Below are 26,595 nucleotides of genomic sequence, written 5' to 3'. Positions count from 1 at the left end.
TACAAAATGGAAAACAAAGCTGATGAATAATCAAGTTAGGACCTGTAAATTCTTTTGATTTACTTGATCATGAGGTGGCAGATTGTTTATTCTTTTTCGAGAACAGAGGAAAAAAAACCCTTTGCTTAGAGTTGAGTTTAATCAGATTTACATTTTTGGTTCCATAAACAGCTGGGTTGGGAGATAGTTGGGTGATAACTCCGACAAGCATGGCAGCATAAGTTTTCACAGGCAGCACTTGAAGTAAACTGTCTGTTAAGACTGATGGATAAAACAGCAGGATGCAGGGCGGCAGTGACGCCCATAAACGCGTCACTGCCCCCCCCTCCCCCCGTCCCCCGATGGGAGGAGACGCTCACCGGAGTGCAGCAGAAGCAGCCGTTAACTTTAGAGGGACACCTGGTCACCATGGTGAAGCGCGCGTTCTCTGGTCTCTCCATCGCGCTCTCGGCGCTGCTGCTTGTTCCACAGTTTCTGCGTGCTGGGCGCGCCGGGGAGGCTCCGGCGGCAGCGGAGTACTACACCAAAACCGAGCAGGATTACGAGTTTGGGGACTACAGAGGGAAGTGGTGCATTGATGACCACGGTTTCGTATACAGCATCGGAGAGGTTTACTATCCGAGCCCCACGGCCTGCCCGTGCACGTGCACCGTGGATGGCCCCGTATGCGTCCGACCCAGGTGTCCCCGCATCCACCCGCGGTGCACGCGGATCAGGTATAAGGCGTGCTGCCCTGTGTGTGAGGCCATGGCCAAGGTCTGCGTCTACGGAGGGAAAACCTACAGACTGCTGGAGGAGTTCAGGGTGAGACAGATATACCGGTAATCTGTCCCTCCTCTCTCCGTGTGATCTTTGTCCCGTTCTGTCCTGGTGTAGTTCATAAGCCAAGTCATTCCACTGTGGCTACATCAATTTCTATCTCATCAAAGCATTGCACGTTTTTCATGTTTTTCTGTGTTCCCTAAATGGCTTTTGGCAACTAAATTTGATTCTGAAGTTTTCTTCTAACAATTAATTTTCATGGCCACTTTTCTGATGGAAAAACAGCTGTGCAGCTCCTCCAGAGTTACCATAGGCCTATTGGCTGCTTCTTTGATTAGGGTTAGGGTTATGTGAACAAACAATTATTTGTGGTGTGTGCGTTTAAATATCACTCGCTCGATGCATGCTTTGCCACGCAATAAGGTTGGTGGCACAAATATAACGGCGCAATGCTCCAGCTACCTCCCACAGTCCAAATCATTTCAGTGGTCTCTCTAAGTTATCCCTACATATACAGGGGTTGGACAATGAAATTGAAACACCTGTCATTTTAGTGTGGGAAGTTTCATGGCTAAATTGGACCAGCCTGGTAGCCAGTCTTCATTGATTGCACATTGCACCAGTAAGAGCAGAGTGTGAAGGTTCAATTAGCAGGGTAAGAGCACAGTTTTGCTCAAAATATTGAAATGCACACAACATTATGGGTGACATACCAGAGTTCAAAAGAGGACAAATTGTTGGTGCACGTCTTGCTGGTGCATCTGTGACCAAGACAGCAAGTCTTTGTGATGTATCAAGAGCCACGGTATCCAGGATAATGTCAGCATACCACCAAGAAGGACGAACCACATCCAACAGGATTAACTGTGGACGCAAGAGGAAGCTGTCTGAAAAGGATGTTCGGGTGCTAACCCGGATTGTATCCAGAAAACATAAAACCACGGCTGCCCAAATCACGACAGAATTAAATGTGCACCTCAACTCTCCTGTTTCCACCAGAACTGTCCGTCGGGAGCTCCACAGGGTCAATATACACGGCCGGGCTGCTATAGCCAAACCTTTGGTCACTCATGCCAATGCCAAACGTCGGTTTCAATGGTGCAAGAAGCACAAATCTTGGGCTGTGGACAATGTGAAACATGTATTGTTCTCTGATGAGTCCACCTTTACTGTTTTCCCCACATCTGGGAGAGTTACGGTGTGGAGAAGCCCCAAAGAAGCGTACCACCCAGACTGTTGCATGCCCAGAGTGAAGCATGGGGGTGGATCAGTGATGGTTTGGGCTACCATATCATGGCATTCCCTTGGCCCAATACTTGTGCTAGATGGGCGCGTCACTGCCAAGGACTACCGAACCATTCTTGAGGATCATGTGCATCCAATGGTTCAAACATTGTATCCTGAAGGTGGTGCCGTGTATCAGGATGACAATGCACCAATACGCACAGCAAGACTGGTGAAAGATTGGTTTGATGAACATGAAAGTGAAGTTGAACATCTCCCATGGCCTGCACAGTCACCAGATCTAAATATTATTGAGCCACTTTGGGGTGTTTTGGAGGAGCGAGTCAGGAAACGTTTTCCTCCACCAGTATCACGTGGTGACCTGGCCAGTATCCTACAAGAAGAATGGCTTAAAATCCCTCTGACCACTGTGCAGGACTTGTAGGTGTCATTCCCAAGACAAATTGATGCTGTATTGGCCGCAAAAGGAGGCCCTACACCATACTAATAAATTATTGTGGTCTAAAACCAGGTGTTTCAGTTTCATTGTCCAACCCCTGTATGTGTGTGTGCATGGCTGTTGGTCCTGGTCTGTGTTGCCCTGTGATCAACTCGTGACCTGTCCAGGGTGTACCCCGCCTCTCATCCATGACTCATCACCCCCACCCCCCAGTGCTGCTCGGTAGACTGTTGGGGGGGGGGCTTAGAGTAGTTATTCCTTCACTGCTTATGGGTGGTAAGAAATGATGCTACAGGTCTGCAAACAGGAACTACAAAACGGGAACATAAAATTCTAGTTTTAGCCTCACTTTACTGGCTTCGTGTTTATTTCAGGATTGATTTTAAATATCTTGTCCCATAATACCTAAATGATCTTTTGCATTTTTATACATCTTTTCAATAAGTAGAGCCTGACATCTTCATTTTTAGTAATGCATTATATTGTACAATGTTTTTCTATTTTATTTGTATTGATTTGGATTAATGTCATTGGTTTCTGTTTTTCAAATGGAATTAGTTTTATTCCTCTTGCTGTTTATTTTAAAGTGCTGTACAAATAAAGTTGACATGAGCCCAAGGTTTTGTGTATTTCAGGTGTCAAGGTGTGAGAGGTGTCGCTGTGAAGCTAACAGAGGGGTGTACTGCAGCATTTCCGATTGCCCGGCCCCTCACTGCGTAAACCCCACCTACGAGCCCAACCACTGCTGTCTCATCTGTAAAAATGGTAACAGTTGTGCATTCCAAGTGCTTCGAGTGTCACAAGTCTTTCTCTGGCAACCTGAACTTTGTTCAACATGCTGCCAAAGGAATAAATGTGTTAACTACAAACGTATAGACAGTATTTATTGGCTATCAATAAAGCTTAATAAGTGCCCAGGACAAATATTAATAAAGTTAGTGATTTTAACTGAAATTACCAAGTCAAGGCTAACACTAATAACAATGACAACAGGGAAATAACAACGCAGTAACATCACATTTCAGAGTGAATATGTATCTGTCAGAACCAAAGTGTGTTATGAGGAATTGGGGATAATTGAGGACAAATTAGCTTTAAAGCTAACAAAGATCAACTGTTGCTAAGTTTTCAAACAAGCAGTTCACAGTGCAAACAAGAAAGGAAAATAAAACGTTAACAGACAATAGACTCTGAATGCTGTGTTAATCCGCCATTGGGGTAACGGGTTGAAGGGAGCAATGGACTAACAAGATGGCGCCTGGTCAGAATGCGTGGTGATATCACATCTGGACGTAGCAGCTCAATTGACAACAAAATAGTTTCTGCAGCGCAAGTTTGCAGCCAGCTCTAAGTTCCACTGATATAAATACTAGCGTAGGTTTGGGGACACTGTTTTGTCGACGTAATTAGAGACACCAGTTTCATCTTGGAGAATCTATGCGCAGATTCTCTTTCTGCAGGAGCTAAGATAGCCAGGTTCAGGCGGCTAGTCTTATTTTTCGGCCAATACAGTCACGAGATATGCAGACAGCAAACAGAACTTGGGATCCAAGGTTCTTCTTCAAAGATATAGTCTCGGCCAGCGAGATTAGGACGTTCATACACGGAGGTCTCTCCTGTCCACCTGTCACTGTGAAAGAGAGAGTGCTCCTCCATGCTGGGTTTTAAATCTTCATAATGTCATATTGATAACCTGATGCATGCTCGGAGATGTTTTTTACTAGTTTCTTTTGTTCTCAGTTTTGCATTCCTGTGTTTTCTGATGGCTGGACCCAACAACAGTCCACTAGTTAAAGTACTGATTATTTAAGAGCAGAAAGTGACTTCACCTAGAGCAATAAATCTAACAGAGAAGCTACTATAAGTTACTGTTAATAAGTTGTATTGCTCCTAGTAAACATTTAGCAAAGACAGTGTGTTATCTTTGTGGCAACAGACCTGGATTTGTCCTATCCTATGGCTCTTTGTTGTGTGTCAATCCTTGCTCAGTTATCTAAGACTTTGTGTGTTGTACACCAGAGGAACAGTGGTCTTTGGAATTAAAATGGAAGAAGTGTGCAACTCTCCTTTAAGTTGACAGAGATGGTGCAAACTCTTAGAGAAGGACCGTTACCACTTAAAAAACAATTGTTAGAGTGTGCATCTTTCAGGGCTCTTACCTTGGCCACTAGTTTTCTTTTTGGAGACTGGCTTCTGAGGCTGCACAAAATAGCTATGATCATTTCAGTTTGAAATGCTTTATTAATCCCAAAGCAAAATTAAATATTGTAAATTATTCTTTGAAGAATTATTATAGATACTGATGGCTGTGGGCAAGAAGGTTCTCTTGGGGTCTGTCTTGCAGTGGATGTGAAGAAGCCTCTAACTAAAGAAACTCTGTGGCGCGGAAGTACGCTGCTACGAGCGGCTGCCTGCCAGTTTCCCCCATGTCTCTTTTGGGTTTGGAATTGCAACTATGCACATTTTCTGCACTTTTATTCTGCTTTTTTATCATGTTTAGAATTTTTAAATCATATCGGCCCCCCGTCTTGGTGGAGGTGCACTGGAGCTCCATTGTTCACACAAGGAATCAGCTGATAGGCCTCCAACACTGTGGTGTCTTCGGCCAGAAACATAAAATCCCCGGGAAGCTAAGAAGAAAACACTGGGGTTGTAGAGCAGGAAACAGATGACGACTGGCGAGGAGGAGCTACAGACCGTACCTTCCATCAATTATTATGGGGAATGTTTGGTCACTGGATGTCATCATCTCCGTGACTGCCGGACTTCAGACTTAGCATGTTAAATCCTCCATTGCAATGTCTGGGGATTTTAACCATGTCACAATGGACTCATCTTTGCCCAAATTTAAACAGTGTGCGGACTGTAAAACTAGGGAAAATAAAACACTAAACTTGATATATACTAATGTGAAGGAGTCATACAGCTCCATAACACCCCCCCTTGGGCAAATCAGACCACAATTTAATTCACCTCAAGCCCTAGTACATCCCTGCGTTCAGTGGCAGCGGGTGACCATGAGAATTGTACGGAGGTACCAAAGGAGGCTATGGAGACCCTGCAGGGATAAAAAGCATCACTGGTTTGGGGACAAAAACCACGGCAGTGATGGGAGGAGACCAACAGGAGACAAACAAGTTGCGGACAATGCCAACCACGCACCAACTCCTCCAACACCTCCCCCTGGGGACATCATACTTTCTACACACACCTCCTCCCCATCACGGACCTCAGCCTCAGAATACCACCTCGGATACTATATTGAGCAACACAGTGGTTCCTTAGGGGATGGTTATTTCACCTTTTCTGTTCACACTCTAAACTTTCAGGTACAGCACACAATTCTTCCATCTGCAGGAGTTCTCGGATGACTTTGCCATTGTGGGCTGCATCACCGGTGACCAGGAGGTTGAATACAGAGGCATGGTGGACAGCTTTGTAGAGTGGTGTGGCCAGAACCACCTGCAACTCAATATAGGAAAAACTAAAGAGCTGCTGGTGGACTGTTATAAGTACCTGGGGATCTACATAGACAATACACTGTTCTGGACAGTTAACACCAATGCCCTATACAGGTCCTTCTCAAAATATTAGCATATTGTGATAAAGTTCCTTATTTTCCATAATGTCATGATGAAAATTTAACATTCATATATTTTAGATTCATTGCACACTAACTGAAATATTTCAGGTCTTTTATTGTCTTAATACGGATGATTTTGGCATACAGCTCATGAAAACCCAAAATTCCTATCTCACAAAATTAGCATATTTCATCCGACCAATAGAAGAAAAGTGTTTTTAATACAAAAAACGTCAACCTTCAAATAAACATGTACATTTATGCACTCAATACTTGGTCGGGAATCCTTTGGCAGAAATGACTGCTTCAATGCGGCGTGGCATGGAGGCAATCAGCCTGTGGCACTGCTGAGGTCTTATGGAGGCCCAGGATGCTTCGATAGCGGCCTTTAGCTCATCCAGAGTGTTGGGTCTTGAGTCTCTCAACGTTCTCTTCACAATATCCCACAGATTCTCTATGGGGTTCAGGTCAGGAGAGTTGGCAGGCCAATTGAGCACAGTGATACCATGGTCAGTAAACCATTCACCAGTGGTTTTGGCACTGTGAGCAGGTGCCAGGTCGTGTTGAAAAATGAAATCTTCATCTCCATAAAGCTTTTCAGCAGATGGAAGCATGAAGTGCTCCAAAATCTCCTGATAGCTAGCTGCATTGACCCTGCCGTTGATAAAACACAGTGGACCAACACCAGCAGCTGACACGGCACCCCAGACCATCACTGACTGTGGGTACTTGACACTGGACTTCTGGCATTTTGGCATTTCCTTTTCCCCAGTCTTCCTCCAGACTCTGGCACCTTGATTTCCGAATGACATGCAGAATTTGCTTTCATCTGAAAAAAGTACTTTGGACCACTGAGCAACAGTCCAGTGCTGCTTCTCTGTAGCCCAGGTCAGGCGCTTCTGCCGCTGTTTCTGGTTCAAAAGGGGCTTGACCTGGGGAATGCGGCACCTGTAGCCCATTTCCTGCACACGCCTGTGCACGGTGGCTCTGGATGTTTCTGCTCCAGACTCAATCCACTGCTTCCGCAAGTCCTCCAAGGTCTGGAATCGGCCCTTCTCCACAATCTTCCTCAGGGTCCGGTCACCTCTTCTCGTTGTGCAGCGTTTTCTGCCACACTTTTTCCTTCCCACAGACTTCCCACTGAGGTGCCTTGATACAGCACTCTGGGAACAGCCTATTCGTTCAGAAATTTCTTTCTGTGTCTTACCCTCTTGCTTGAGGGTGTCAATAGTGGCCTTCTGGACAGCAGTCAGGTCGGCAGTCTTACCCATGATTGGGGTTTTGAGTGATGAACCAGGCTGGGAGTTTTAAAGGCCTCAGGAATCTTTTGCAGGTGTTTAGAGTTAACTCGTTGATTCAGATGATTAGGTTCATAGCTCATTTAGAGACCCTTTTAATGATATGCTAATTTTGTGAGATAGGAATTTGGGGTTTTCATGAGCTGTATGCCAACATCATCCGTATTAAGACAATAAAAGACCTGAAATATTTCAGTTAGTGTGCAATGAATCTAAAATACATGAATGTTAAATTTTCATCATGACATTATGGAAAATAATGAACTTTATCACAATATGCTAATATTTTGAGAAGGACCTGTACAAGAATGGGCAGAGTCGCCTCTTTTTTCTGAGGAGACTCAGGACTTTTAATGTCTGCAGGACCGTGCTGCAGAGGTTTTATCACTCAGTGGTCTCCAGTGTCATCTTTTACGCTGTGTTGTGCTGGGGCAGCAGGGTGAAGACTGCTGGTGCCAACAGACTTGATAAGCTCATCAGAAGAGTTGGTTTTGTCCTGGGAGTGTAACTGTAATTTTTGGCAGAGGGGTCCGAGCAGAGGATGCTGAGGAAACTGCTCCACATCCTGAACATTGAGTCCCACTGCCTTCATGTCACTTTGGTCTCTTACTGCAGCATCTTCAATTGTAGACTGAGACTACCGAGGTGCTCTAGAGAACACCCCAGGAAGTCCTTCCTCCGGTGGCTATCAACCTTTTCAACTCCTCCTTGTTTTCCACAGAGGACAATAACAATTAATTTCTGTATTACCATATACATTTTAAGTTTATGTCCTCAATTTATCTGCTCTGCAATTTATCTGTAATATATTTTATTATTTACTATTTGTGCTCTGTTATATTTGTATTATTCTCTTATTCCATATTATCATGATATTTTTTACATCGTGGATTTGATTTTTTTTTTGTATTGAAACCTGGCAATTTCCTGTGGTTCCTCTTCTGCGCCGCACAAAGACACGGTGGTTGGAACCAAAGATCTCAAACTTGGACTCATCAGACCAAAGCACACATCAGACCAAAGCACAGATTTCCACTGGTCTAATGTCCATTACTTGTGTTCTTTAGCCCAAACAAGTCTCTTCTGCTTGTTGCCTGTCCTCAGCAGTGGTTTCCTAGCAGCTATTTTACCATGAAGGCCTGATTCACACAGTCTCCTCTCAACAGTTGTTCTAGAGATGTGTCTGCTGCTAGAACTCTGTGTGGCATTGACCTGTTCTCTAATCTAAGCTGCTGTTAACCTGCGATTTCTGAGGCTGGTGACTCGGATGAACTTATCGTCCACAGCAGAGGTGACTCTTGGTCTTCCTTTCCCGGGGCGGTCCTCATGTGAGCCAGTTTCTTTGTAGCGCTTGATGGTTTTTGCGACTGCACTTGGGGACACTTTCAAAGTTTTCCCAATTGTTCGGACTGACTGACCTTCATTTCTTAAAGTACCGATGGCCACTCGTTTTTCTTTACTTAGGTGCTTTTTTCTTGCCATAATGCAAATTCTAACAGTCTATTCAGTAGGACTATCAGCTGTGTACTGTATCCACCTCCTGCACAACACAACTGATGGTCCCAACCCCATTTATATGGCTTGAAATCCCACTTTTTAAACCTGACAGGGCACACCTGTGAAGTGAAAACCATTTCAGGTGACTACCTCTTGAAGCTCGTCAACAGAATGCCAAGAGTGTGCGTAGCAGTAATCAAAGCAAAAGGTGGCTACTTTGAAGAACCTAGAATATAAGACATATTTTCAGTTGTTTCACACTTCCTTGTTCAATATATAATTCCACATGTGTTAATTCATAGTTTTGATGCCTTCAGTGTGAAGCTACAATATCTATAGTCATGAAAATAAAGAAAAGTCTTTGAATGAGGTGTGTCCATACTTTTGGACTGTACTGTATGTGTAGAGGTACTAAGTAAAATAATAAACTGTCTAAGTTTGTCCATGTAGAGCCCACTGGTGGCCATTGTTATACTAAAAACCACAAGGACTGGGGGTACCTCTCTCTGTCAGAGCGATTATAACCATTGGAAAAGAGAAGAAATTTCATTATAGTTGATCATTATCAGACAATGCTTTACAACCTTTAAAGAATCTGTTCCACTTTTAATTTCCTCATTATCACAGAAAAACACAGTGGAGGGCAATAATTTTGTTTCTTCCCCTTCACAAATTGATTCTCTTGTTCATGGTGTTACTTCATCATTGCCTGGTGCATTAGACAATGCAGCCCCCTTGAAAAATAACGTAATTATTCATAGGATGCTAGCTCCCTGGTTTAATTCAGAGCTGCGTACTTTAAAGCACAATGTTAGAAAAGTGGAGAGAAAATTATGCTCTACACACCTAGAGGATTCCTACTTAATCTGGAAAAATAGTCTATTGTTGTATAAAAAGACACTTCGCCAAGTTAGAACAGCTTATTTCTCATCATTAATAGAAGAGAACAAGAATAATCCTAGGTTTCTCTTTAGTACAGTTGCTAAACTTACACATAGTCATAGCACTGTTGAGTCATCCATTCCCTTAGCTCTCAGCAGTCATGACTTTATGGGATTCTTCTTAAATAGGATTGATTCTATTAAAAATAAAATCTTTGACTTACTCCCGAAGATAATTACTTCATCCTCAATAAGTGAGACTACAATGGAAGTAACTGCAGAACCTGATTTGTGTTTGGACTGTTTAGATCCTGTGGAGCTTCCTGAGTTATCAGAAATATTAGGATCTAAACCTTCAACTTGTATGTTAGATCCAATCCCAACCAAATCATTCAAGGAAGTGTTCCCTCTGATTACCAGTCGCATTTTAGGTATGATTAACCTATCCTTAGTAAATGGATATGTACCACAAGCTTTTAAGTTAGCTGTAATTAAACCTTTACTTAAGAAACCTTCACTTGATCGAGATGACTTGAAAAATTACAGACCTATATCCAATCTTCCATTCTTATCTAAAATTCTTGAGAAAATAGTTGCTAATCAAATGTGTGAGCATTTACACAGCAATGACCTGTTTGAAGAGTTTCAGTCAGGCTTCAGAGCTCATCATAGCACTGAAACAGCTCTGCTGAAAGTCACTAATTATATTCTTATGGCCTCAGATAATGGAGTTGTGTCTGTACTGGTCCTCTTAGATCTCAGTGCTGCATTTGATCCTGTCGATCACAATATTCTATTACAAAGGCTGGAATATGCTGTAGGGATCATGGGAACAGCGCTAAACTGGTTTAAATCTTATTTGTCTGACAGATTCCAGTTTGTTCATGTAAATGATAAATCATCTTTAAACTACAGGGTTAATTGTGGAGTACCACAGGGTTCAGTACTTGGGCCAATTCTCTTTACTATATATATGCTTCCAATAGGTAAAATTATCAGGCAGCATGGGATACATTTTCACTGTTACGTTGGTGATACTCAGCTTTACTTATCCATAAATCCTGATGAACCCAACCAGTTAGATAGACTACAAGCATGTCTTGAAGACATAAAAACTTGGATGACTTTAATTTTTCCGCTTCTAAATTCAGACAAGACAGAAGTTGTCATCTTTGGACCGGAGTCTTTAAAAAAGAAACTGCTTAGTCAATCACTTAACCTGGATGGCATTAAATTGACCTCCGGTAATAAAGTAAAAAACCTTGGTGTTATTTTTGACCAGGACATGATCCAGGAGTAAAGCTGAAAAACTAGTCCATGCATTTGTTACTTCAAGGCTGGACTATTGTAATTCTTTACTATCAGGATGTCCACAAAATGCAGTTAAAAGCCTTCAGCTGATTCAAAATGCTGCAGCAAGAGTTCTGATGAAAGTTACAAAGAGAGATCATATTTCTCCTACTTTAGCTTCCCTTCATTGGCTCCCTGTTAAATCCAGAATAGAATTTAAAATTCTCCTCCTCACATATAAACCCCGTAATGATCAGCTCCATCATACATCTGATTGGTCCATATGTTCCTAACAGCACTTTGATCTCAGACTGCAGGTTTATTGGTGGTTCCTAGAGTCTCTAGAAGTAGAATGGGAGGCAGATCCTTTAGTTATCAGACTCCTCTCCTGTGGAACCAGCTCCCAGTTTTGGTCCATGAGGCAGACACCCTGTCTACTTTTAAGGCTAGGCTTAAAACTTTCCTTTATGATAAAGCTTATAGTTAGAGTGGCTTAGGTTATCCTGAGCTTTCTCTGTAGTTATGCTGCTATAGGCTTAGGCTGCTGGAGGACATAATGACCACTTTCACTCTCTTCGCTACACTCTCACACTACTCTCTAAGTTTGCATTATTTGCTGTTATTTCAGCTTTTAACTTTATGTTCTCTCTTTTCTCTTCCTAGAAGCTACACCTGGCCTGACTCCGTGTCTACCTGTGACACCTTTCTGGAGAGGGGCATCGTCAAAGCTTCTGCTGGCAACAACTTAATGCTCACCCTCTACCGATGATCCACATAGCCCTGTCTTTCAGTGTTTAACCCTTTCTCTTTCCTAGACATGGTGATTGACTGAGCTTAACTGTAATTAACTCTATGTGCTCTCTTTCAGGCTCTAACCTTGAAAACTGGCTCTGAGTTTATCTGTTCTTTCTTTCTAGATGAAACGACTAAAGGAGCTACATCCATTAACATTTACTTTTCCTTCCCATAGAAAGTACTCCCTGGATCAGTGCTTCTTTGTTCCCTTTGTGTCTCTGCTCTGTTCTCTCAAACCCCCAGTCGGTCGTGGCAGATGGCTGCTCACACTGAGTCTGGTTCTGCTGGAGGTTTCTTCTTGTTAAAAGGGAGGTTTTCCTCTTCATTGTCGCTACATGCATGCTCAGTATGAGGGATTGCTGCAAAGTCAACACCAGTGACTGTCCACTGTCTTTACATGCTCATCAGGGAGGAGTGAATGCTGCAAGTCACTGACTGGATGCAATCTGCTGGGTTTCCTTAGATAGAAAAACTTTTTATCCAATTTTAATAAATAACTAAATCTGACTGAAATGTTTGATAGTTAGGATTAATTGGAATGTATGTACCTGACTTTTGTGAAGTGCCTTGAGAGGACATGTGTTGTGAATTGGCGCTATATAAATAAACTGACTTGAATTTAAATAGAAGGGGTCAAACAGGTAGCAGAAATGGAGGGTGTGTTTTCACCTCAACCATAACTGAGTCGGTTTAGGCTAAACCTGACTCCCCCTTACTCCATCCAACATAGAGGAAGGCAGAGGTAAAAATAATTGGCAAGTGTTGTTTCCTGTTGCATTGTGTAAAAGGTTCAGTTTAAAATGGGCTAAGTCAATTCAATCGAATCATACAGATTGGAAGTCAGGTTCATACATTCCAATTAATCCTAACCATCAAATAGTGCAGTCCGATTTAGTTATTTATTCAAATTGGTTAAAAAGTCTTTCTATCTATGGAAACCCAGCAGATTGCATCGAGTCAGAGATTTGCAGCATTGACTCTTCCTGGATGAGCATGTAGAGACAGTGGACAGTCACTGGTGTTGACTTTGCAGCAATCCCTCATACTGAGCATGCATGTAGCGACAGTGGAGAGGAAAAACTCCCTTTTAACAGGAAGAAACCTCCAGCAGAACCAGGCTCAGTGTGAGCGGCCATCTGTCACGACCGAGTGGAGGTTTGAGAGAACTGAGCAGAGACAAAAAAAGACCTAGAAGCAGAAAACAGAAGCACTGATCCAGTAGTACTTTCTATGGGAAGGAAAAGTAAATGATAATGGATGTAGCTCCTTTAGTGGTTTCATCTAGGAAGAGATAACAAATAAAATCTGAGCCAGTTTTCAAGTTTAGAGCATGAGAGAGAGCACATACAGTTAGTCACAGTAAAAGCTCAGTCAGTAGGTATGTCTAGGAGAAAAATAGGGTTAAACACTGAAAGACAGGGCCAAGTGTATCATCGGTAAAAGGTGAGCATTAAGTTGTTGGCAGCAGAAGCTTGGACAATGCCCTCCTCCAGGAAGGTGTCACAGGTAGACACAGAGTCAGGCAAGGTGTATCTTCTAAATCCCTATCAAAATCTCGTAATTTTCTGTGATGTTTTTAAGAACAATTCTGTCGCATTTCTTTCCCCAATTTCACTGCATTAGTTTTTTTACTAAAAAAAACATGTGAGCAGATGGTCAGATGAGTGAGGTTTGCACATTTTCACTACATCTTTTTGTTCACAAAGACCAGTTTTTTACAAATAAAAATTTGTTAAATTGTTTTCAATATTTAGCAAAGAATAGTCAAAGATAAGTCAAATAAAATCAACCTCCATTTAATGCCCCCTGAATGATTTCAAGGGATGACCCAATACTTTGGCGGTACAGTGTACGTCAAGAAGGAGTGGCATTAAATGCCACTCCTTGATGTACATGTATGCTGGTGTCATATAATTTACCAGTCCAGGCCACCATCTTAACTGACATGTGGTCATATTTTTTGGCTGAGTTCTGATTGGTTTCTTCAGTTTCAGTCAGGGCTCCAAATGATTCCCTTTTGTTCTAATCTGTCTTCCTGGCAAATCCTTAACACACACACACACTGTAGACCAAACTTCCTATCAGTTGGGGTTGTCCGTGCAGCTGTTGTGTGTGTTCAAACTGCAGTGCTGCTTACATCACCTTAATCTCCCTGCAGTTTACAGAAGCGTCCGTGTTATGTCATGCATGCTCTTACAGCCTTTAAGACCCTCTTAAATATTAGTGGAATTAGTGTGTGTTGTAGACAGCAAGAGCTGCAGAAATTAAATCATTTTGCACTGCTGCATTCCTTATTTTGGAAATAAAAATTACATCAAGCAACCTCTCAACTGGAACACGAGCATGCTAGGAGTGTTGTTTCCTGGGTCATGCTGCTTTGGCAGTGAGAGTAAATTTGGACCATCCAGTTACCGCTGGACAGACAGTGGAACAGATGGTTTGGTTTATTACGTCATTGTTTTTTTGGGCACGCAGTGGGATCTGGCTTCACACAAACTGAGCTTCCTGTGCTGCCTCTGTCTGCTGTTGGTAATTGTTTTAAAGGTAGCTGCCAAATAAAGGAATCTCCACCTGTGACTGAGAGAAGCAAATGATAAAAATATTTGTTTTCTATTGTTTAAATCTACAGGGCTATGAAAACATGTTTGTCCCCTTAAGATTTCTTCTATTTTTGCTTTTTTTGTCGCACTTAAATGTTTCAGTTCATAAAACAAATATTATATCAAAGATAACCTGAGTAACAGAAGATGTAGTTTTCAAATAATAATTTTATTTGTTAGGGGAAAAATGATCTAAACCAACCTGACCCTATGTGAAGATGTCGCTGTCCCCCTTGTTAAATCATGATTTAACTGTAAAAATCCACACTTCTGGACAGCCGAGTTCAATTACACCACTCACATCCAGGCCTGATTACTGCCAGACATATAGAATCAATAAATTACTTAAATAGAACCAGTATTGCAGCATGAAGTAGGCTAAAAGATCTCTAAAAGACACACATCATGCCTTGGTCTAAAGAAATTCAAGAACAGATAAAAACCAAGTCGCTTAAATCTTTCAGTCTGGAAAGGTTTACAATTCAATTTCTAAGGATTTGAACCACAGTGGGAGCCATCACATAAACAAATGAACAGGTGCAGAACAGAACACATGCAACAAGTTGAGTCAAATTTATTTATGGAGCCCATTTCATACAATTGTAGACTGAATGTGCTAGGAAGGATATAAAATACAAATAATAGGACTGCAAGCACATAGAGATTTAGGACATCATACAGAGGTAAGATTCCATAAAATCAGGAAGTGATCAAAGTAAAAATTGTTAAATAAGATAGATATAAAAGCTTGAGAAAATAAGTATGTTTTGGGTTTGCTTTTAACTTTAGACACTGTGGAAACTGATCTAAAGTGCTTTGGAACAGACGTCCAGAGGCCAGGAACATAATAACTACAAGAACCAAGACCTTATCTAGAATTAATTTTGGTTATTAGAAGAAGACACTCACTGGAAGACCATGAAGCCAGTTTGTTTTTCATTTCTAATGTCTTCTCTCTATCGCATTTGCTCTCGTTATTTGTCTCTGGACCAGATTTATGAAAAGTTAGCGGCTCTTAAAACCAGACAGCAAGCGCAATGAGGTCAGAAGCAAAAATAACACCAGCTGCCCAGTTCATGTTTGCCTCAATGAATGTGCAATATTGGTCGTTTCAGTGCCAAGCTGTTAAATTCTAGGAGTGGATGCAAATATGTTTATTTAACAGTACTCGTACTCATCGTCTTCCGCTTCATCCGGGACCGGGTCGCGGGGGCAGCAGACTCAGGAGAGACGCCCGGACGTCCCTCTCCCCAAACACCTCCTCCAGCTACTCCGGGGGGAGCCCAAGGTGTTCCCAGACATAGTCCCTCCAGCGTGTCCTGGACCGTCCCCTGGGGCTCCTCCTGGTGGGACGTGCCTGGAACACCTCCCGAGGAAAGCGTCCAGGAGGCATCCGATATAGACGCCCGAACCACCTCAACTGGCTCCTCTCGATGTGGAGGAGCAGCGGCTCTACTCCGAGCCCCTCCTGGATGGCCGAGCTCCTCACCCTATCTCTAAGGGAGTGCCCGGCCACCCTACGGAGGAAGCTCATTTCAGCTGCTTGTATCCGGGATCTCGTTCTTTCGGTCATGACCCAAAGTTCATGGCCATAGGTGAGAGGGTAGGAACGTAGACCGACCGGTAAATTGAGAGCTTTGCTTTTCGGCTCAGCTTTCTCTTCACCACCGGTCCGGCACAGTGCCCCCATTACTGCGGCAGCCGCACCGATCCGTCTGTCGATCTCCCGCTCCATTCTTCCCTCACTTGTGAACAAGACCCCGAGATACTTAAACTCCTCCCCTTGAGGCAGGAACTCCCCTCCAATCTGAAGAGGACAAGCCACCCTTTTCCGGTCGAGTACCATGGCCTCGGACTTGGAGGAGCTGATCTTCATCTCAGCCGCTTCACACTCGGCTGCGAACCGCCACAGCGCATGCTGTAGGTCTTGGCTAGTGTGATGGCCACACCTGCAGCCGCACAGTCGGTAACCCCACACACCAACACTTTTTCATTTTGAGTTTTTATATACACATTCATTGCAGCATAAATACATGGGTTTCTGTTTATATTTTCATTTGACAATATTGAAATACATTAGTTCTAATTGTAGCAGGCACATTTGGTTAACTTTTGTATATTTAATTTTGTCAAATATTTAACATTTTCTGTGTTTTCTTTACTGGTGCTGTGGGGGAGTACCTTGAACAGAAGCAATGGACTCTGGCTGGCACACTCAAATTCCAGATTGACTGATTGGGTGATACCATCTGGAGTTCCACCATGGGGGAAGACCATGGAGTCTTTATTCTAATTTTTGCATAAGTTCTTTTTGTTTTTGTGATTTGCTTATTTTGTTTTGTTATTAGTCATTCAAGTAAAATTTTAAGCTAACTGTGTTTAGTTATTTTTGTTAGTTAAATTTCTGTAGATGTTTTCCTTCCCTCTTCCTCAGTGTGTCAGTCTGGTCTGATCAGCCAGTATTTAGGTCCCCTTTGTTTGTTGTGTAGGAGGTCAGTTTGTTTGTTTGAGCTTTTAGTTTGAGGTTTTGTTATGTTAAACCCAGATTTTTTTGTCTTGAGTTTAGCTTCTTTATTGGACCTCTTTTAAGGGCCCTGTAACAGTTATTTGAATTTTGTTAGTTTGGGGAAATAAAACCCATGTTCTTTGAAAATTATTACTGTGTCCTCATGCTTGACCGGCTTGGTCCCTCACAGCTAGAGGGGGCCAGCAGGACTTTGTGTCTAATAATGCCGGCACTAAGACGGACCTGTTCCCGGTGCATGTTGGACTGTGGGTACAGCTGAAACACGGTTTTTTCTTGACTCACGTTGGACACAGCTGGGGTTTTTTTTCTAACTCCCTCACAAGAGGTGGCTTTAATGTTAATACAACAATTCGCCTAACTAGTTTTCACAAATACTTTCAGTTTAACAGCAATTTAAACACCCAAGATCACGTTGAAAGGTCCTTCAGACAGGGGTGACTGCACAAATTGCAACATAAAACCCCTTTCTTTTTGCAGCAAACCCCCATGTCCGGGACATGATGGGATTCAAAAAATTTGATTATGTCTTTGTTTAATCACAAATTAATCAGACATAGTAAGAGTTGCAATAGTGATTCCACTGAAACATTATTCTTTTATATCTTACCTTTACATAGGTACCAACAGCATGTAGACTTTATAACTGTGAAGCTATTCTTGAGTTATTTCAGTTATCTAATTCCAGGTGGAAGGGCTTAACAGGTTAAGAATCTAGATTTGAGTCTTGGATGATAAACAGTTATTACTAAAAAGGGACTTAATTTTTCTAAGAACAAGAGCTAAATACTCAAACGTGGAGTAGGACCAAAAGAAGACATGTTTTTATAATAGACTATGCAAAAAAGATGGTAGCACCACCACCTTTCCCATCTGACCTTGGGTAATGTACGAATGAAAAGTTTGGAGGAGATGGTTCCAATTCAATATTGCCTGCATCGTTAAGCCAAGTTTCAGTATCCTTACCTACAGTCAAGCTTATTAAATGTTACATCAATTATGATGATAGTTTGATTACTAAGGAATCTAACGTTAAGAAGTGTAAAATTAAGGGCTTGATAAGTACTTAAGCCCGTCAGCTGAGGGTAGCTGGCCTACCAACATTCCTCCAACAGCACATCGAGTCATCCAGGAGGTCACAAAAAACCAAGACCATTGTTCACACTGCAGGCAAATGTGTCCCAAATCCGATTTTTTTGGGGTTAAGTGACCAGGTCTAGATGTGACTTTGACGTCACTGTCCTTCGCATTTGTCACAACTTTGCGCCACCCAGCAGGAAACGGTAGTTAGCAAAACAGACTGAACTGAAAAGACTCATAGGAACCGTCTGGATGTGGGACGACGTAGTTTGTATTATAAAATGTGTATACGACCGTTCAAACAGAGGACTTAATGCTATCGAGTTCACCGAGCATGTGATGATCTGCCCCTGCTGCAGTCCAATACAATGGATTGCATCAAGTCTTCTGCCTGCGGAGTTGAGAGGAGAGACGCTGACATGATAAAGTTCTGAATAAACTTGGTCTCTGTTAAGTTGTTAACATCCCTGCCCCACCATTGCTGGCTGTGTCTCCGCATCCAAACAATTTGTTGTGCTGAACTGGCAGTCAGATGTTCCTAAAACGGAGCAATAAAGAGTTTCAGTCTCCTTTTATTCACGTGTTTCCCACACAGCACCCGCTGACACAATAAATGGCTTCTGTTGTGCACAATGGTGATATTGTGCTTATGCGGGTCAGTTTGGAGCCTAATGGGAACGACCACACAAAAAAAATCGGATTTGAGCATTAAGACCTCCAATGTGAACGTAGCCTAAAGCTCTGCAGGTCTCCCTGCCAAAATAACGTCACATTTGTAAGTGTGATGGTCTCCGGCTGCTTTAGTCCTATAGGACCTGGATGACTTGGACAACTGATGGAACCACGAATTCTTCTCTCTATGTGGAAATCTGGAAGAAGAAGGTTTGTGACCATAAACTCTATCAGACTTGCATTATGCTGCAGGACAATAATGAATAAATTGAAGTGTGGACTTAAATTATACTGATGCACTGTGGCAGAACCTTAAACATGCCATCCATGCTGAAAAACCATTGAATGTGGCTGGATTAAAACAACTCTGCTAAGAGTGGACCAAAGGGATGTAAAAGTCTAATTGCCAGTTATCACAAACTTACTTTCAGTTTTCACATAGGGATGGTTTGGATAACTTCTATCTCTTAAATAAAATCATCATTGAAAATAGCTTTTTGTATTTACTGAGGTTATGTTTATCAACTGGGATTATTTGTTTGATGAACTAAAACATTTAGGCGTGACAAAAAAACTAGAAATCTCTAAGGGTGCAAGTGCTTTTTCACAGCCCTTTACTAGGTCAACATTTCTGTATTTAAGAAACAGAATTTTTGCTTTTCATTATCTGTGGGCCATAATAATCTAAATTAACAGAAACAAATGCTTTGTTTAGTGAATCTATATGTTTTACTTTTTGAATTACATTTTCAGGGATATTGTAATTGCACCTGTAACTAGAACCTCTGGGAGCAGACCTGAACTCCTGAAAGCCTTTACTGTTCTCTGTTTTCTTAGGTCCCAACTGCGTTGCTGGAAGCAGGGTGATCCCAGCAGGGGAACGTGTGAACATTGATGGGCAGACGGTGTGTTACTGCACCTACAGGGACGGAACGTGGCACCCCCACCCCCATGCCACCTGCGAACAGCAACCCCAGCCTAGCCCAACATTCAGTACACGCACTGAGCCCCCCAGGGATGAGGACACAGGGAGGAAACTGTTTCCTAGACTAGATCTGATCTCCTAAATTAGACTGAAGCAGAGCTCTTGTTAAGTTACAATCAAACCCCAGTTTTCAAGTAATGGGACCCATAAAAATTAGTTTCTGAGATATCATATAGCTTCTTATGACTCCAACACCTGGTTCCTGAGTCTTGCTGTCCTCCCACACATATGTCTATTGTAGTATTAGGGAATAACTCTGTTAAGGTTTGTACATCTTACCCACATTCAGCATTATTTAGGTTCTGAGATTTACTTATAAATATTGAAATGTAAAATGAGATCATATTATAGTCACTAACAAAGAAACTGTGGCACAATGTAGCGAGAAAATGTTAAAAGGTGTTGGAAAAGGTAGGAAAAGTAGTAAACCGTGTAGATAGCTATAATGCAGCTGAAGTTCTGTAGCATGGTGGAACTCCAGATGTGGCCCACATCTGCTGTTTGCAGACACAAATCAACAGGAATACGATTACTTACACATGAATAATATAATAAACAAATAAATATTTACAAATATTTTATTTACAGAAACATATTTGATTGTTTTACTATTAACTTGTTTAATGAACACATGCTGGAACACTATGGAAGCAAATGTGTCCCAATATTCAGATTAAAATGTATTAATAAAATGCTTTTATTATGTTTTAATTTGAATATTGGGACACATTTGCTTCCATAGAACACAACTTGACTTACCTATTAAACCCAGTGAGTTGGGCTATCACTGATCTGGTTTAAATAAACTGAAATGAACCTTCTGTACAGGTTAACTAAAGTGATGGGCCACAGTGACAGTTTCAGGTATTTTATGTTGGACAATGAAATAAAAATAAAATAAAAACATAAGAAAATATTGAAAATGTGATTTTAACACCTGACTTTTAATTTTATTCTTTTAATTGCAGGCATCTGTAAATAATGTGTATATATTTAGTTCTGATTTTATTTAATTAGGACCAGCATTAAGAGCTGCACCTTTCCAATACGAACTTCTCATGTTTCCTGTTAGGGACCCACCGAGGGGCCAGTGACCACTTTTATAAATTAGCTGGTCCTGCCACTGTCCAAGTCTTAAATGCATCATTTTCATGACTATGAATTTAGTTTTACCATGCTGTTTATTCAAGCAGTTATCTGTTTCTATCCTTTATGACTAGCTACTTCTGAATGCCCATCCCCCTACAGTATAATAAATCTCTTAAATTCTGTTACGGCTGTAAATTCGGGACATGTTGATTAATGGACCTCATCTGGACACCTCTTTGAAAACCTTTCTGAAGGCGCCCCCTGCTGGTAGGATGGGCATTACTTTGTCCAAACCAGAACCTTATTTCTATATTAACTCGTCAATTAGCCAGGACTTTTATAATTCTAGTCTAAAGAAGTGTCTGGTTAAAACTAATGAAGTAATGTATAAAACAGTGTGAAGCGACCTCATTGATGCAGAAGTGAAGGGGTCTGGTTTTTAAGAGATTTTTAACAATGTTTTACCATCTGAATCTGTACTGCTGCATCTCCCGACTGTTGAAATAAAATCAGTTACTTCATTTTAATGCTTAAAAGTGGGTTTCACTTTAAATGTGAAGACAGCACATCACTGTGAAAGCACTCTGTCCGCATCTTAGAACAATGAAGACATTACTGAAAACTTGTTTTCTACAATAATCCCATTTCTGATACAAAGGTTGGAATAGTTTTCTTCATTTAATCTTTGATGAACATTTTTGAGCTGAATGATTTGTATCATTTTCCAGTAAAAACATGATAGATCTAATTGTCCATGCATTTTCACATGAACATATCTGACCATTGTTCTTGGGCCAAAGGCCTTTTTATAACCTTCACCCTGACTTGTGCTCAGAATTACCATTTATAAAACTGTAAGTTCTAAGTTTTCATCAAATTTCAGTGCACCATCTAGTGGTGGTTCTCATTTAACATTTTTAGACGACCAAATAAATAACTGCTTAATTGGGAATTTCCCAAAAACCCGGATTTGATGGGAGCTCAGTTTTTTTGTAGACACTGAAGACAAAGATCCTTTGTTCCAGTCAGGTATGAGTGTTGAAATAAAAAACCAAGACAAGCAGCTTGATTAACAGTTTTTATTGAAAACAAACAGGTTCTGCTCAGGCGATGCTGCCAGCATTGGAGGCGATCCTAGGCCACAGGTCAGCACACTCCTTGGCCACTGGTCCTGTGATGGCGGAACCTGTACATAGATTCAAAAACATTCTGTTAGGATTGTCCAAACATCAGGCTGGTTACAAACAGAGCCACGACAAAGAAATCCAACTACAATTCAAATATATTACATTCTAAATTGTAAGAAGAATGAAGGAATGTGGTGAGATATGAAAGCTGACTTCACTAGTCGGTTAACAGTTCTATCTGGCTAAATAAGCTGTCTCATCCCTGACTGAGATCAGTCAGTCACTGTGGGTCACTGCTGTCTCACCCACAGAGATGAACTTAGTATTCCCTTCAACAACTCACCCAGCCACTGAGTAGACAAGGCAAGTGCTTTCAGAAGGGAACTTAAACTTACCGGGACAGAACTCAAAGATTTCTAAAAATCATTATGCTGATGAATAACCAGAAAACCCAAGACAGTGCAGTTCTGTGTATGACATCAGTAAAGAATCGTTGGATACAAAAAGCCCACCTTTCATTTCTCCTTTGTTGTTGACTATAACACCAGCATTGTCTTCAAAGTACAAGAACACACCATCTTTTCGTCGGTACGACTTCCGTTGCCGTATCACCACCGCAGGATGCACTGAAGACAAGAAAACATCGTCAAGCCAATGAATGCAACATGTACAAGATTTAACTTTTGTTTTTAAAAAAATGGGAGTAAAAAATCTAAACTGGAGTTAAGAGTGAACACTATTGAGTTTCTTTCTGCTGCAGCTGTTTGTGCTCACCATGTCCCCGTCTATGTCTATGTAACTCTTCAGAGTAATGTAGACACAAAAAAGACCATCCAATTCAAATATGATGGTCAGTTTAAAGGCGTATGAAACATCTTTAGACTTCAGACATTTTTCAATTAAACTGAAAAGTCACTTAAACCTTAGAATCAACACATATACAAAATGTAACAAAATTAGTTGACGATGTAAATTAACAGCAGTCCATGTGCTAAATTCTAAAGACGTTTTAGACAAATTAATAAAACTGTTGTGATGTTTGTTGAGGACTTACCCTTCTTCCTGAGCTCTGGTTTGCCTTTTTTGACCGTGGCCATGACCATGTCACCCACTCCAGCAGCTGGCAGACGGTTCAGACGACCCTTGATGCCCTTTACAGAGATTATGTACAAGTTCTTGGCACCTGTGAGGCAGATAGGGCATATTGATGAAAACAAAGATGGCAAAAAGGAAGACCTTGAAAACCAGCTGTTTGTTCAGCAGCTTGTCTCATCCCTGATTGAGATCAGTCAGCCACAGCAAACGCTGCCGTCTCACCCACAGTGATGATTTTACTATTTCCTTCCACGACAACTCACCCAGCCACCAGGCAGACAGAGCAAGTGCTTTTGGAAGGAGGACTTCATGGAAGAATTAAGCAACTACAAAACCTATTACTACTTTCTTTCATAAGGAACTTTCAACAATGGCTAACCAACTACAGCTTTTCATGATGCACTTAAACTAACTTCATAAGCCAAAGAGTCTTTAAGGCGTTAAATTGACATTACTATATTTAGGACTTGATGACTTTTTAGGACAATGAGCGCCTGTTTTTTTTTGCTGCACTTTGAAGCTAAAGAATCTTCAAATGTAAACATGGCGCCAAGTTCATTATTTTATCTGAAATTTCAACCTGAGATTCAACATCGATTGATGCACATTATTAAGACTCATTTGCACCTCAGACAAAAATTCCTGATCGAGACGTTCTTTCAGATAAATGATTGAATATTACCAATATATTTTCTGGCATTTATTGCAATGAAAACAAAAACCAATGATTAAAAACAGCATTTTTCAAAAAAACATTCATCCGTCTTTAACTGTATCACTACATTTTGAGCCCTAAACACTGGTCTAAAAAGTAAACCGAGACAGCGACGTAGAACTCAGCATTTACTAGTGACTATTTGAAACCAACAATGGAAAAAAAAACTGTTGAAACAGCAGAAACCCCAATCACATTTGGATTTTCATATATCAGTATGGGGTACTGTTCTGACAGGATGCCTAATTCATATTACAGTCATGTTCTATTGTAACAATATGTTAATTACCCATTCTCAAAATACACAAGTTTCATGCATCTTCAATCACCACACTTGCATGTGAATTATACCCATTCTGTAGGGTGTTTAGCACATACCTGTGTTGTCCGCACAGTTGATAACCGCTCCCACTGGGAGACCCAGTGAGATACGGAACTTTGCACCAGATGAACCACCACGTCCTGAAATGAAGAAGACAGCATGATCTCCCAACTGCAACGTATACTCGAGTTTACTTGAACGTTTCAGTAATAAGGATTGTTATGTATGAAATGTTATGACTTTGCAAATGAACAGCATGATAACCAACCAAGCAAACGCATTTACATTAATAACCGCTGCATTGGAACATGTAAAGTTGCTAGTCTGCCTGATCAGTCAGTCCTTCGTAATACAATCGGCCATAAAGTCACACAGAACCACTCGTCTTGGCGTCACATCGCACCGTGAATCTGTTATAGGGCTGCTGGAGTCCGATTCTAAATGAATTTCAATCGTGATTTCCAAAACAATCCACATTGCTAGCTCCCTGTTAGCCTACGTTAACTTTGGTAAACACGTTTAACTCATGCAATAAATTATAACAGCGTTAATTATAGCCCAGTTCAGACGGAAATTTAGCGAGCAATTGTCCAGTGTGTTCTCAGCTAATCTCGAAAGAAATGTGCAAAATGTACAGCTTTAATCTTGCTGCCATGCTACATGGCCCTGACATTCAAATATGGCTTCCGTCGACAGAGAGCCGAAATGCTATAGTACTTTAATCGTAAGCTACTTTAACAAGTTCACAATGAGCAGCAGAAATGCATCATAGTTGCAACTTATTCACATTTAAGTAACATCGGAACCTGTGTTCTATGATAAAAACAGTGGATGGAGGTGGATTTCACAGGCTGGTTTTCATACCTCTCTTGGACATTGCTGCGGCAGGGAAAGAGGAAGGCAGAGAAAGGAATTATGGGATATAAAGTCGAACAGAAATGCATCCGGGTCAACAGACAACAGTGAGGCGTTCAGGTGATGTCTGAAAAAGAGACTCCAGATAGCCCAATCTATTAACGACTTCTAGATACGTGTTTTTACGTCTCAGTTTCCTCCCGAACGTCAGAGAAAATATTGATAAGCAAAAAGCCAAACACATTTTATTTATAATCCTAAGTGGGTAGTAACTATTTGATTTACTTTAGTAACTTGTTTAAATAAATGTAGGCTACGTCCAATAGTAGTTTTACTGCAGCAAACGTTTTACTTCTTACTTGAGTGAAATTATTTTGAGGTGAACTTATTTGATTACAATTCTTAGCTACTTTTCCCACCTCATTTCACTGAAACCTACACAATTTATGTTAAAGTGAGACTTCTTAATAAATTAAATAAAACAGTCGAAGGGGCCGTGGTACTTAGAATTAAGAACATGGAAGATCTGGAAAAGTATCTTTAGGACAACAACTAATCAGCGACAGAACTCTAAACCATAAAAACTATTAGCAATATGCTAATAGTTAAATGAAACTGTAACTGAAACTGTAAGCCTTTGCATACACAGAATTAAAAGCACATGGGGCAAGAGATAGATCCTGAAAATAACTTCTACATCAATGTTATTAACAACTCTAATTATTACACAGAAGTCAGTTTAGTTAAATAATTTCATAGAGGCAAAATGTATCTGCCAGTTTCCATCACATTAGAGGATACAGTATCTCACAAAAGTGAGTACATTCCTCACAGTTTTCTAAATATTTTATCTATTCACGGGACACAACTCTGTAGATATGACACAATGTAAAGTAGTCAGTGTACAGCTTGAAAAACAGTATAAAATTGCTGTCACCTCAAAATAACTTAACACACAGCCATTGATGTCTACAATGCTGGCAGTAAAAGTGAGTACAGCCTTAAGTAAAAATATTCAAATTGCGCCCAAAATGTCAATAATGTGCTCTTCCACCTTCTGTTATAGGATCCTTCACAGATGCTCAATAGGTTTCAGATAAGGGGACATGCTTTGTCAGTTCAGCACCTTCAACCTCAGTTTCTTTAGCAAAGCAGTGGTCGTCTTGGAGGTGTGTTTGGGGTCATTATCATGTTGGAATACTGCCCTGCAGCCCAGTTTCTGAAGAGAGGGCATCGTGTTCTGCCCACAGTACATTTTGGCATTCTGAACTCTAGCTCCCCACAGCTGGCACAACCTCTGGATATGCTGCTGAGCACCTGGACTCAACTTTATTGGTTGACCATGGGGAGGCCTGTTCTAAGTGGAACCTGTCCTATTAAACCGCTGTATGGTCTTAGTCAACAGGCTGCATCTTGGTTTCAGGGTGTTGACAATCATCTTGTAGCCTAGGCCATCTTTATGAAATTTATGGATGCTTTCAAGATCAAAACCGGTCAAAAATGTCCATAGCAAGAAATATTCAGATACCAGAAAATATAAAAGAAAAAAAGTTTCTGAAAGAAAGGTGGATACAAATTATGGGAAGAGTTAAATTTTAGAAAATATAAAACAAGAGCAACAATGAGAATGGGCATTGATGTCACAGTGTGAAGGAGGACTTGAAACCTTATTAGAATATAAATCACTTAAAAAAATCCCCATTGCAAAAGTTAATGGATGTAACGTAATTTAAGCGTTTAA

General features: G+C 41.1%; 2 protein-coding genes across 2 annotated transcripts; one reads left to right on the top strand and one right to left on the bottom strand.

The window, feature by feature from the left end:
* Nucleotides 1-408: 408 nt before the first annotated feature.
* On the top strand, nt 409-20,016 carry LOC124864696 (von Willebrand factor C domain-containing protein 2-like). The gene is made up of 3 exons (XM_047359568.1): nt 409-804; nt 3,082-3,211; nt 19,504-20,016. Exons 1-3 carry the CDS (start codon nt 409-411, stop codon nt 19,731-19,733), a joined length of 756 nt encoding a protein of 251 aa, XP_047215524.1. The 3' UTR covers nt 19,734-20,016.
* A 1,789-nt stretch (nt 20,017-21,805) lies between these two features.
* LOC124864565 (60S ribosomal protein L23) lies at nt 21,806-24,940 on the bottom strand. The gene is made up of 5 exons (XM_047359394.1): nt 24,864-24,940; nt 24,056-24,139; nt 22,922-23,050; nt 22,380-22,493; nt 21,806-21,926 (listed from the first exon to the last, which is right to left on the bottom strand). Exons 1-5 carry the CDS (start codon nt 24,874-24,876, stop codon nt 21,844-21,846), a joined length of 423 nt encoding a protein of 140 aa, XP_047215350.1. The 5' UTR covers nt 24,877-24,940; the 3' UTR covers nt 21,806-21,843.
* Between the last annotated feature and the right edge of the window lie 1,655 nt (nt 24,941-26,595).

Source organism: Girardinichthys multiradiatus, chromosome Y (assembly GCF_021462225.1).
Source record: "Girardinichthys multiradiatus isolate DD_20200921_A chromosome Y, DD_fGirMul_XY1, whole genome shotgun sequence".
NCBI classification, from domain to species: Eukaryota; Metazoa; Chordata; class Actinopteri; order Cyprinodontiformes; family Goodeidae; genus Girardinichthys; species Girardinichthys multiradiatus.
Note: the sequence above shows the minus strand (reverse complement) of the source record. Positions and strands in the feature narration are given on the sequence as shown.